A 13,195-nucleotide genomic window follows, 5' to 3' on the forward strand; every position below is an offset into this window, starting at 1 on the left:
ATTCACTTTGAAGAACCAAGCGCTTGTATGAGCTACACTATATTGAATTCCTAACAGAATACAGCTCCCACACTTTGGTTTATTTCTTCATTAACTGTTGGTTGTCTTACATTTGACTTTTCTTGGAACTGATTTCTGTATGCGGTTGTCCAGGTGTACTATGCCAGTTAATAGGGGGAAGGGGGATTGTATTGTTTTTTATATATTGCATTTATCCTTGGAGCATTGTTTATCTTTTCTATGTTTTGTTTACTCTTTACTTTTTGAAGTACTGTATCTGCATCAATGAACTGTATAATTTGTCATTATCTGCTGTTTTGATTTTGGTGATGTGACCCAAGGCAGTCCTGTGCTGCCTTTATTCTCATAAACAGTATTCTCATTAACAGTTACTATATATTGACATGGCTATAACCCAGTATACCCTATTCTTTATCTCCTACACAAGTACTTTGTCACCAAATTAATCTGTTTCCGATGCTTTCCTAATATGCCTGTGACAAAATATGAGCTTTTCTTCACAAATTGCTCTTGATTATCAAGTCATAAGGCAACACACAGTGCAGAAGACACAAACACATGGATCTACTTTACAATGTGAAGTAAATACTGCTCTTTACCTTCCCTGTAGCACCATACTATATTCATACAGTACATGCACAATGTACAGTGCATAAACATACAGGTAAGTGTTTATAACAGAAACTCGGGAGGATGGTTAGGTCCCAATTCCCAGTTACCTACGTATAGAAGATTTATAATCCCACATCCCATTGTGCATCTTTCTCTCACCCCTCCTGCCACCCTCTCTACACCCTCGCAGCAGCTCCCTAACTCATTCCACATAATAAAGCAGGGTTCAGTCAGCCTTGCCCTCCCAGCTAGGATCCTCCTTATGGAATGCTGTCTAAGTTCAATTCTGTCTTTTGTAATGATGTCTCTCTTGTTGTATTTACCCTGCAATATGCTGGCATTCCATTCTTGGTATAGATTCTGGGTCTGCTGCGTTAGGTTCCAGCTCACCAAGATCTTCTTTCTGAAGCTATGATGATGATGGATGGATTTAATGTATAATATTTCACTATTATCCTGCAACATGTCCCTGATAAACTAAACATGCTGGCTACCCAGATATGTTGCACAGGAAAACAATAAGATACTGCCTTTATTCAGAAGACTCTGTTATTACAGTGAGGTACTCCTAGACTAATAAAAATAATAATAATAATAATAATAATAATAATAATAATAATAATAATAATAATAATTGCTTACACTTATATAGCACTTTTTCTGGACACTCCACTCAAAGCGCTTTAAAGGTAATAAATAGGTTTCATTTTCTGCTGCTGAAATTATATTTAAAGGCACTTTCATTTTGTGATATCAGAACTTTAGGATGACTGGGGTTCAGGTTAAATGGTATTGAGAGAGTGGCATAAAGGCTCATATGTAGGTAAAAAAGTGGCTTTAGTTTCAGTTTAAGCCCCAACATTTGTATGTTAATTATTTGCAGCCCTGGGCTAACGTTATTATGACTGTCAGATTTTTATTTAGTCATTGGTATTGACATGAATGCAGTGATGAATAATTGCATTAATAGATTTAGCCCTCAAGAAGGAACCACAAAGCCTTTAGCAAAGGCTATATTGTGGAAATGGATTTCTGACTTGGATTTAACAGATAATTTTTTGAGTGTTTAATCGTTTAGCTGAAGAATGATGTTTTCTTTTCGCTAGAGATCATATTCCAGGACAGATTCCAGCACAGTGCAATACCGTCATATGAAAAACAAAGATTAACAATAACCGAGAATAGCTCATATTGCTATTATGTGTCTGTGGCCCATGATAAATATCCTACTGTATAAAACTCCTTCACTATTCTTATTTCTAACAAAGCCAGAAGAAAATGAAAAATATAATTACTGCAATACTGTTACTGTTATGGGCATGACACACCTTCAGTATCACTTTGGCCTTATAAAAGAGTTAAAGGGTAGAATTTTAAAATATGTCTCAATTGAGGGACATTTTGGTTTGAAAAACAAAAACACCAGATATGGTAAATAAATGATCTGTGAGGTAAATTGTTCTCAATCAGCAAAAGTCACCATTTAACACATAATTCTGAGAATGAAAGATAAATACACGTTTATTGTTCTGTGAAAATAATCCTTTATTAGTTATTCTCCAATATACCTTTATAGCTACACCAAGAAAAGCATAAGAAAAAAACTCACTGTCAAGTTTTGCTTTGATGTTGTTGTTTCCACAGTGGTTCTGCAAGGGATGTGGCACCCTTTTTATCTCAGCTATGTTTTATTTCCAGTCTGTTCAGTTAATAAAGCTACAGCACAATGTGCTGACAACCTATTTCCCTTCTACTTGCTAACGTGATTAAATGTATGTTAAAAGCAGATTCCTTCACCGTGTATATCCTGGAATTGTTTGTTTTTATGTTGCAATCTGCTTTTAACCTAATTTCAGCTTTTCTGTTTTAACCTTATTAGCATTCAAGTTGTGGACTGTTAAAACTGCTCCACCTATACAAATGTGGCCTAATTCAGAACATATGGTTGGCTTCTATTATGTATTAAAAAATCTCTCAAATGGCAAATATGTGTCACTGAAATAAGAAAAAAACAGCAACAGGCGTTTCACACTGCTGGATTTCCATTCCAGTTGACATACTGTATTTATTATTCTTTGAGGAATATAAAATAGGCAACAGAGTTAGAAAGTTGATGAAAATTCTGTACTCTACCGTAACATTAGCAGCTAGGGATTTTTTAATTTAAAATAATTACTCTCTCTAAATTATTTTAGATTGAGTGTTAAAAGGTTGTATTATATTAGACCTTTTTTCTAATATTGTGATCAATTGTAACACTAACCCCAACCACAAACAGGGCATTATAGCTTTAGGAATAGTTCAAAGAAAATCAGCTAGATGGGCTCCTTATCTGTATTGTGATATATAGACAGGTTAAAGGAACTAAATCTCTTTGGTCAGGAACAAAGGAGATCAAGAGGTGATTTAATCCTCATTCTAAGTGGCATAGATGGGGGTCAACCCATGGGATTTCTTTAACACTGTAGGAGAATAAGGACATGTCACAAATGTAAACTATAAGGTAATTAATTCGGATTAATTCGGAACAGCAATTCTGAAACATTTCTTTACATAAAACGTTGTGATTGTCAAGAACAGGATTCCCAGACGGGTGGTCGTAGCTCTAACTCTGGGCCGGTTCAAACACTGGAAAGACTAAATTTGACTAAAGTATAATGTTAGCTTCTAGCCTAAATTTTGTCAGATATTAGAAGCCAAGCTGAAGCAGGTCAGAACTGGGAGGGAGCCCTCTAAGGAAAAGCAGGTTTCTGTTACAACGGGTGCAGGTGGATCAACACTGTACATGTAGATGATGTTCTTCCCCCTTGACCAGAATTCCCAAAAATAACGCACCAGTATTGTGGCAAGAGAAATATTTTATGTTTTAATTGTTTTTTTATCATGCACATATCTTATGGATCTACTGTATCTCACACACTGGTGAGCCAATTTATTTTTATTCTAAATTGCGAAGATTACTTAACCTTCTGACTTGTTTTGCTCATCTTATGCATGTATGTTTCCTGTTTGTTAATGGATTCAATGTTGTTTGTGTTCAATGTATTATCTTTTACCTGCCTGAAAAGCAAATCTGTATGTGGGACAATAAAGGAGGTAATTCAGCTAACAGATCATTAAGGAGCTCATGGCAGTGCTCTTAAGAGTAAGGATGCTAACCCCCATGTCCAGGATAAATCTCACTCTGGGATTGTATAGCCCTGTGTTCTTTAAGTTCCCCCTTAATTCAATTGCTGAAGCAATTTCTCACTTCACTGCATGATCTGCCTGATGGGTTTAATAGCGTATTTTAGCAGCCATACATCACCAAGGTCGATACTGCACTTCAGTACTGAATCCTATATGTAAAGAACTTAGAAATACTTTGAGATGAGAATACTACAGTACATAAATTCAATCAATCAATGAATCTTCTAACCTAGCATTGAGCATAAAATATATTTTTCTTACTTTTTACTTATGAAGTTAATTAATCAAAAACATTTAAATGAACATTTTATAATACTCATCCTAGATATGTCCCTTCTTCAGTAAACCTATAAAAAAAGTGTTGGATGTTTACACTATGATTTGACTGAAATGGAAGGAGTATAAATAACAAAATAACTCAGCATAAATAACAAAACCAGCTCACTCTCCTTTCTAATCATTGTATGTAAAACTGCATCCTTTTGGACTTGTAAAAATGTATGGTTCTATAAGCACCCGAGATGAGATCTGTGACAGAAAATAAACAAGTACTCTCCAAAAATGAATGAAAAAGGAATGCAAAATGAGGAAATACATAAAACCATGTGCAAATCAAAACAGTATCGGGAACAAATCAGAAAAAAGGGAGACTTGCTTTGGATAACAAAACGCACGTGTTATGATACAGTTAAGTACCTCTTACATTTGTGCAAATTAAATATGAAGCCTTATAAATATCATTTCAAGTGTTTCTTCTATGCAATTAAACAATTCCCAGTAGTCACATTCAAGTTTGGCCTTAAGATTATAATACCCAGGACAAAATTAAAATGTTTTCTTGACATTGGTGTTATTCATGACTTAAACTACAAATAATTGCTTTTAAAGACTTGCATCCCATGAGCAAAGGAATTTATAATATTCTTGAAGTGTCCATTGCCAAGATGTGTCTTAAGATATTGCTGGAACATGATTGTTAAATGGTACATGATGAGGCCTATAATTCTGTGATGATTTTTTAGGTATTTTATCCATCTGTGGTATTTATCTTTTTCTCACTAAATTGGATTCTTCACTTTGTGTACCATTTTCTATGTCCTACTTTATGGTTCCTTTGAATGCTTTCCAGGAATTAGGTGTACGTGTAATGTGCAGACTTAAATACAGAAATAGCCCACATACATTTCACAACATATATTAAGAGAAAGTCAATTATTTTCTCAAAAGCCTGCTTCAACAGTAACATGTTTTAATCAATTCAGGTTGTTATATTAATTATTCCAATCATTCTCCAAAAACCAAAGACTTACAAGAGTGTATAAGTATAGGTGTGAATTACACTGATTTGCACCAAATTAGTGACATGTACTGCACGTATCCAAAGCAAGACTTTAAGTTGTGTGTGTATAAGCTATTTATAAAGGTCTGACAGATCCTTTAAAGGTGGACAAATCTTACAAAAATATCGAAAAATACTGAATACAAAACTCTGGTGCTCTGGTGAAAGAAGCAACTCACTGAGCTACAATACAATACTGCACAATGAACCAAGGAACCCTATCATTATACACTACAGTAGACGTTTGCAATGTTATATGACAGAGAACTCAATCAATCCCCAGGTCTACATCTAAGATAATGGAATTCTAGGAAAACATACTGTAAGGAGGTGAAAAAGTTTACAGTATATAGTAACTAGACAAAGCATTTGTAACTGTGGTAACTACAGTGTTATTTTTGTGAAGTTTCCAACATAATATAAATAACTCTAGTTATTAATTACTCTGTTCCTTCCCATACAATTTAGCTAGTGTTGTGTAGACAATGTGTCAATATTGGAAAGCACGATTGCCTTTTGCACAGTACTTAGGTACATAAGAAACATTACTGATAATCATACTCATTTGGTACCCAATAGCTAATTGATCTGAGGGATTTCATCCACCCATCTTTGTTCTTTCTTATAAGAAGCAAGGTGATCAGTTTCAACAACATGACTGGTTGCTTTGCAGATTGTGAATAATTTAATTAAAACATACGTATAGAACAAGCCTGCAGTCAAGAGGATACAGTTGGACCCATCTATCTTGTTTGGTTTTTATTAGCTAAGTGATTCAAGGAGCTCATCCAACATTTTATTGAAAGAAACGGGGGTATCGGCTTCAACAACGTGGCTGGGTATCTCGTTCCACAACCTTTTGTGTGAAAAAAGCTCCTCTTAGTAAAGCACTTCCACTCGTCTTCTGGTTCATGTTTCATTCTTGATTCTGAATAATTACATAAGGTCTACTTTGACAACTCCTTTGAGACGTTTGAATACTTGAATCGTGTTCCCTCTTAGACATATTTTTTTCAAGACTACAAATGTTCTGTTCTTTTACCCTGTCAGTGCTGAATATTCCTTCAAGCCTGTGAACAAACATGATCATTCTTTAACGTGCTGATCCCTGAGCAGTACTATATATTTTTTTGCACTTTGGTGTCCAAAAGAGGCACACAATTCTCTAAATGGGACGATTCTATTTTTTTTACTTCATTGCCACATTGACTAGAAGTTGAAAATCCATCTAAACAATTGTTCTACTTTTTAATCTGTAGTTTTTTTAAATCAGTATTTTTATTTCTTATATTTAGTTTATGTTTCCTTTATCTAAACACTCTGCAACTCTCAGATGCCACGTGTTTGCCCTGTCTTGAATTCTGTCTTCTTACATTTTCTTTGCAGTTCCTGCAGTGTTTTTTAATCTTCCTCTTTGGGTAACTATCTGTAACTATATGTTCACTGCATCATAAAGTCCAATTTAAACTTGTTTATTATGTACTTGAGTTGTCAGGTTAATTTGGGAAGCATTTATTTTTGGTTTCCAAGGAGTGCAGATGTTTAAATATATCCATTACATCTAGCCTTTGCATTAGTGTAATCATAAATCCACCGAACGTTTTAGAAATTCAAGTTATTTCAGATCTTCTGATGAAAAATCACTCGCTTTTCAAGAATCAAAAACAAGTATTTTTCACAAAACACAGAGTTTTCCTAGTTCCTAGCAATTTTCCTAGCAATTCAAAGGTTATATGATTTACTGCTTCTTTAAACTTTCGATCATACTGCAAGCCCTGTGCTCATTAATTGATACTATAAAGAGAAAAATAACGTACCTTTCACAAGCTCGCACGGTCCATGCAGCTATTATCCACAGTGAGATGCTGAAAACCAGCAACACAGTTCCTGGGCATATTGTCATTAATGTCTTCATTACAAAACGGGTATTGAAGTTTATTTTATTCAGTGCTCCAATGCTTCGTGATGAGGCATCAGTAAAAAGTTTGCTGTGCAGCAGCATTACTCTGGCAATGAGATACAATCTGAGAAACATTGGTATGGACAGTATAATATCCACATCAGCCAACGCCGTGGATGGGGTGTAGGAAAAGGCAAGGCGTGCTGTCCATGTGAATGTGTAGTTCCCAGGAATTGGATGAATAGCACACACTAATATCTCCAAGCAGATGAAGAAAATTCGTTCGTACGTCATGGCTATCCTCCAGTCGTCTGCACCATTGTCCACCATAAACAACTGCAAATAAAAGCAAATGCAAAAGTTGACAAGGATCAGCAAGAGGATGGCAAAGAAAGGACACGGAACAGTGACAGACGTCCAACACTACAGCCATTTTGCAATGTTAAATAATCTTCAAATTTAAAAAGCCTTTGCTTTGCATCCATCATATTTCAAAACTGAATTTAAAGAATAAATTGTGAAAACAGCAACTGTGAAAGCATTGCTTGTGAGGTACATATGCCCAATGAACTGTGATTTTCATTACACTTAACAGCTTAACAGCTAATTAAAAGTACTTCCATTTGTATCACACTTTGCATCCCAAAAGATTGTAAATTCATCACATACAAATGGAGGCCCACTTCATCCGCCTCTGAAACGCAGCACCCACTTGGTGACAGTCGTTCTGTCTCAGCAGCCCCACCAAAGCACATTAGGTGAAGAAGTGAGAGATTCTTTAACCAAATGAATGTGTGAAAAGCCCATTGATTTAAACTACGGGTGAAATTTAGGGATTGTATAAGACTAAATTGAAATTTTGCCAGGACACCAGGGTTAGCACCCCTGCTCGCATGTACTATACTGTACCATGGTATCTTTAATGACCAAGTAGTCAGGATCTTGGTTTATTGTGTCATCTGGAGAGCAACTACTTATAGAACAGCGTCCCCTGACAACATACTTGTTTGGATACTCTAGTCCAGAGGGAAGGCTGCCACCTACTGGTCTACCAGCACTGGGTCTGTTTTCCTTATGGTTTCCTATCCCAGTACTGACTGTTCCCAGCCCTGCTTAGCTTCCAAGATTGCAAGATTAGGCTGGAAGGTGATAACCTTCTATTTCGTTTCTCAAAACATATTGTTAACCTACTGAAATGAGGCATCTTGTTGACAGTAATGCCTTATTTAATATCAGCAGGAGTTACAAATTAGGCAAATATCATTTGTGAATCAAAAGTCATACAGCTAGTTAAAATATAGCTTTAAGAGCATTTTCTCACTCTGCTTTATTTCAAAACACTGAAATGCGTTATGTGTGATCTGCATAATGTATTTCACAGACTTCCCTTTAAACAGATGACCTGGTTTAGATGCTTCTCCTCTACTTCTGGCTCATTAATTAGCATAGAATTTCATTTTTCTCCACAATATTTGTAAGGGTTTTTCTTTTTGGTCTCTTGACATCATTTGAAAATAAACAAACAACAAACACCATGTACAAGTTATCTTTGACGAACCATTTTTAATCTGGTGAAAATATATGTTTTTATATGACAGCTGCATAATTCAATGGTATTTAAAACATATATATCACAAAAAGTCAAATAAAAGATGTTGTGGAGACTCAAAATCCAGACTTAAAGGAAAACTAGAACACAATTTCATGATTGAAACTAGAAGACTAGAAATTTCAATTTCATAAATATTGGTGCTATGTGGCTTCCATTAAACGTACATACTGAAAAGCAAAGCAACAGGTGTTTTTTTAACATGTCTCTTTGTGGAATTCAGCTGATGGAATTGTATAAGAAATCCTATCATTCAGGGCCTCCTGATTGACACAACCACTAAAGTCACTTGCTTGAATGCGGTTTAAGGCAGGTTAGGCTTTTTAATCACAGGTTCAAGCTCATTAGCTGACTATGACTGGGCTTCCCCAGGGGTAGGCTCACAATTGGCTGAGCACTTCTGAAGGTAGGATGGAATTATTCTGTTTCTATTTCAGCAGTGTTCCCTGCAGCCTCTGCTACCGCCAGTGTGGAGCCAAGTGGCTGGTGTTGCCTGTGACACGCTGAAAGAGATCTGGCTCGAAGGTGGGTGGGTCAGAGGAGTCTGCCAACAAATTCCTCATTCTCCCCTGTGTGCGGTAACGGGGTTTCTAGCTGCCTGCTGAGATGTGAGACACATAAAACTGGCTATTCCAGATTGGTTGGTTAAAACAAAATAATTGGTGATGCTCAAATTGAAAAGAAATTCCTATCATTTGACACAAATACAGTCAGCTAGCTATAGAGAATTATAGAAAATTATTTTTTGAATGAAATTAAAACTACTATATATATTTTAAAACATTATTATAATCAACTTTAAATTACCCTTACAAAGCACACAAAATTTGGTACTTAAAGATAACATGAAAATATTATTTTTAGGTCTAGTAGAAAGCATTGTAATAAAGCATAGACATTTTCAACAAAAATATTTTAAAAGATTAAGTACAAATGGTGTTGCTATCAAAAAATCAACATAAGGGGGTAGTTATCCACAGAGTACATATTACCTAATGCACCAGAAAAAAAGATATATCACTGATATTATGAGTACGTTCTGAATCAGGAGGTTGCAATATCAATATTACAGTAATGCATGTCATTGGCATATATAAATAAAAACACTTTTTTGGTAATATGTGAAACTAAACTCCACATAGAAAAAGCTCTTAATGATTTTAGTAATCTTCAGCTTGAATACCAATATAGATAAAAGGGAATGCAGTGACTATTTTAAAACTCAAAACAGCACTTTGGTCAAAAACTTGTAATGCAGTTTCCGGAATAATTTGCCATAGGAAACACTTTGAGCAGTACCATGATAAGTCATAATTAGCTTTTTAAGATAAGAAATGTTTCCAACTGCAATGTTTCGGTTCTGAATGTCTTATGTAAACTCTTTGAGGCTTCTTACAATAGCTTAAACAATACAAAACATGAAGAATTACAGTAGTTGTGCATTTGTCTACTTTATTTGAACATATTGCATAATGAGTTAATGTTTGAGAAAAAAGAGACCAATTTCAGAATAAATTAAATAATAAAATGCGTTACAATTGCAAAATATTTCTAAACACATCACTTTTAAAACACCACATTGCAGTTTGGAATAATAAAACATCTTGCAACAGATGGTTTAAATAAACTTTTGATAAAGATAGAATAACTGCATGTGACTGATCTGAAATTGTACCTATTTACTTGATTTAGCCATTTCAGGGACTGGGACTAGCTTTGTTTAAGTACATTTCCAATTTACGGGTTACATGTATAAATAGAACATATGTGACTGCTTTTGGTTACATATTCATAAAGGCAATTCTCCACTTTTATTATTTTAATACACTTACAAGCAGATTAATACATTTATTTAGAAATAATATGACTGGGATATACTGTAATACCATACCACTCTTGAAAACCATACCACTACGTATGGCAGTATGGTGCTATGGCTTTTAGCAGTGCTACCAGACATCTCTTGGTCCTGGGTTTGATTCTGAAATGGGGTCAGCTGGGTACTCCTGTGCACTCTGCCATGTGCAGGTGGGTTTTCACTGGGTGATCTGGTTTCCTCCCACAATCCAAAGCCTAGATAGCTTAGCTGGTGTCTCTATATTGTCCCTGTGTCTGCTGTTGTGCATCTCATTCTTGAGTTCTGTGCTCCTGGGATAAGCCCTGGGCTGACATGGATCGATATACTGTATCCTTATATAATTAATTATATCAAATTTCAAGTCAGCAGATCAGTTCCATCCAGAAAAGTGAACTTCTACTGTGGAGCCTGTTTCAGGTTTAACTTTAAACCTGAAGCAAAGTTCAGATGGAGTAAAGTTCTGCCAGTTCCTTTGCAGCTCCCCACTCATAACACCCTCAGATAAGATTTATATTAAATTAGATTTATATTGTCAGTTTGGAAATCCGAGTACAAGAAAAGAAATTTAGCAAGATATCATAAACAAAAAACAGAGATGATGCTACTGCCGTCTAATTAAAGTATCTATACTAAATAAAGTATCTATCTATCTAATTAGGGTCTATGGAGGACGTCTAAATGTACCCTATTTAAATCATAAGATTTAAAAATTTCAATAATGCTCACATACATTATTGCAAAATGGTACAGATGTAAAAATAAACAGTACAAAACATTTAGAATACAGAATACATCCTTCCTAGATGATGTGATGACAGCCAAAGTGCGCACAGTACGCTCACCACACATTAGTGGGGAGGAGAACAGAGTGATGAAGCCAGTTCATAGATGGGGATTATTTGGAGGCCACGATTGGTAAAGGCCAGAGGGAAATTTGGCCAGGATGCCAGGGTTACACACCTACTCTTTTCAAGAAAAGCCCTGGGATTTTGAATGACCAAGGAGTGTCAGAACCTTTGTTTTATGTCTCATCCAAAAATCACCTTTTTTTTACAGTACAGTGTCCTAGTCAAAATGCTGGGGCATAAGGACCCACACAGACCACAGGGTGAGCGTCCCTGACTGGTTCCAGTAACACCTCTTCCAGCAGCAACCTCAGCTTTCCCTGGAGGGCTCCCATCCAGGTATTGACCAGGCTCACACCTGCTGAGCTCCAGTGGGTTGTGAGCTGCAGGGTGATACAGCTTCTGGATATTACAGTATATGCCTGGATGCTTTGAAATACAAAGTGCCCAATCTCTGCAGGATAACTACAAAATAGGGTGTCATCATGCACATTTTAAAACTGTGGTCTTCTATTTGAAATAAAATGTCTGGTAAAATGTTGTCCATGTTTATTTTACAGTAAATCTACAGTAAAATTTGCTCATTTTAGATCATCACTGTTCTTCTCAGGTTGGCAGGGATCAAGTAGATGAGTTCTACAAGGGTTGGATGGCCTTTAATCAGTAAAGGTATCCTCAGCTTGTCATGCAATGCCTATCCCTATGTACTCATGATCTTGGAGTGTTATGAATCAGACATGCCATGCTTTAGTCCTCAGTCTGATGTTAAAGCTGATATAAATATGAAATATACAGTGGGTGTGGTACAGTGTGAAAAGTGATAGGCTCAGCTAAACATGTCATAGGACTTACTGTACATACATTTGTTTTTTGTCCACAGATGGATCCACAAAATATTTTTTTTGTAATTCAAAACTTTTAGAAAACTAATATAAATTATGTAAACTACTACTACTGTAATAATTCTCACATTAATAATGTCAGTATATAAAAAATACAGTGATTTATTAACCTATGTAATAGCTATTTGTCAGCATTTACACATCCATTTAAATTATACATTATATATAAATTATTTTTTGTTGTTCTGACATCATTGAGCAATGCTTATAGCTGTGAGCCATTTTTAAATTCCATATGGACCCTTCTTGCTACCCCTTAAGATTTCCAAGAAAAAAATTGTTTGCATTTTTTTAAATGCATGCCTTTGCAAGCCTGCACTTCTAAATTTAACTAAGACAGTTTCTTTTTAAATGTAGCCATGGAAAAAACATGCATACTATTCTCTTTGCTAAACACACAAATCTTCAGAATATAGGTCTGACTACTTTTATTACTGAATTATTTATTGCAGTGAATTTATATAGTACTTGCATCTAACTGAGAAAAGATCAAAACCTTGCTATTGAAATAATGTGTTGTTGATGTCCCAGAATACATCTTCACAAAAACCATGGGACATCATGTACATTTTAAGAATAAAATTTAGAAATAAGTGATGCCAAACAGAACACCTGGAAGTACTTTAATGGTTGGCACATTAATAATAATAATTGCTCACACTTATATAGTGCTTTTCTGGACACTCCACTCAAAGTGCTTTACAGGTAATGGGGACTCCCCTCCACCACCACCAATGTGCAGCCCCACCTAGTATTAGTAAGGGCCAATGGGAAATTTGGCCAGGACGCCGGGGTTACACCCCTACTCTTTTTGAGAAACGCCCTGGGATTTTTAATGACCACAGAGAGTCAGGACCTCAGTTTTACGTCTCATTCAAAGGACAGCGCCTGTTTACAGTATAGCGTTCCTGTCACTATAC

At 35.6% G+C, this 13,195-nt stretch overlaps 1 protein-coding gene across 2 annotated transcripts in view; it reads right to left on the reverse strand.

Moving 5' to 3' along the window:
* The window catches only part of kcnn2 (potassium calcium-activated channel subfamily N member 2), a 75,228-nt gene that overhangs the window by 38,099 nt on the left and 23,934 nt on the right, over positions 1-13,195 (reverse strand). For both annotated transcript variants that reach the window (XM_006626859.3, XM_069187260.1), the window contains exon 3: positions 6,979-7,397. In XM_006626859.3, coding sequence (XP_006626922.2) covers positions 6,979-7,397 — 419 coding nt within the window. The remainder of the gene's footprint in view (positions 1-6,978; positions 7,398-13,195) is intronic.

Source organism: Lepisosteus oculatus, chromosome 3, assembly GCF_040954835.1.
Source record: "Lepisosteus oculatus isolate fLepOcu1 chromosome 3, fLepOcu1.hap2, whole genome shotgun sequence".
NCBI lineage: Eukaryota > Metazoa > Chordata > Actinopteri > Semionotiformes > Lepisosteidae > Lepisosteus > Lepisosteus oculatus.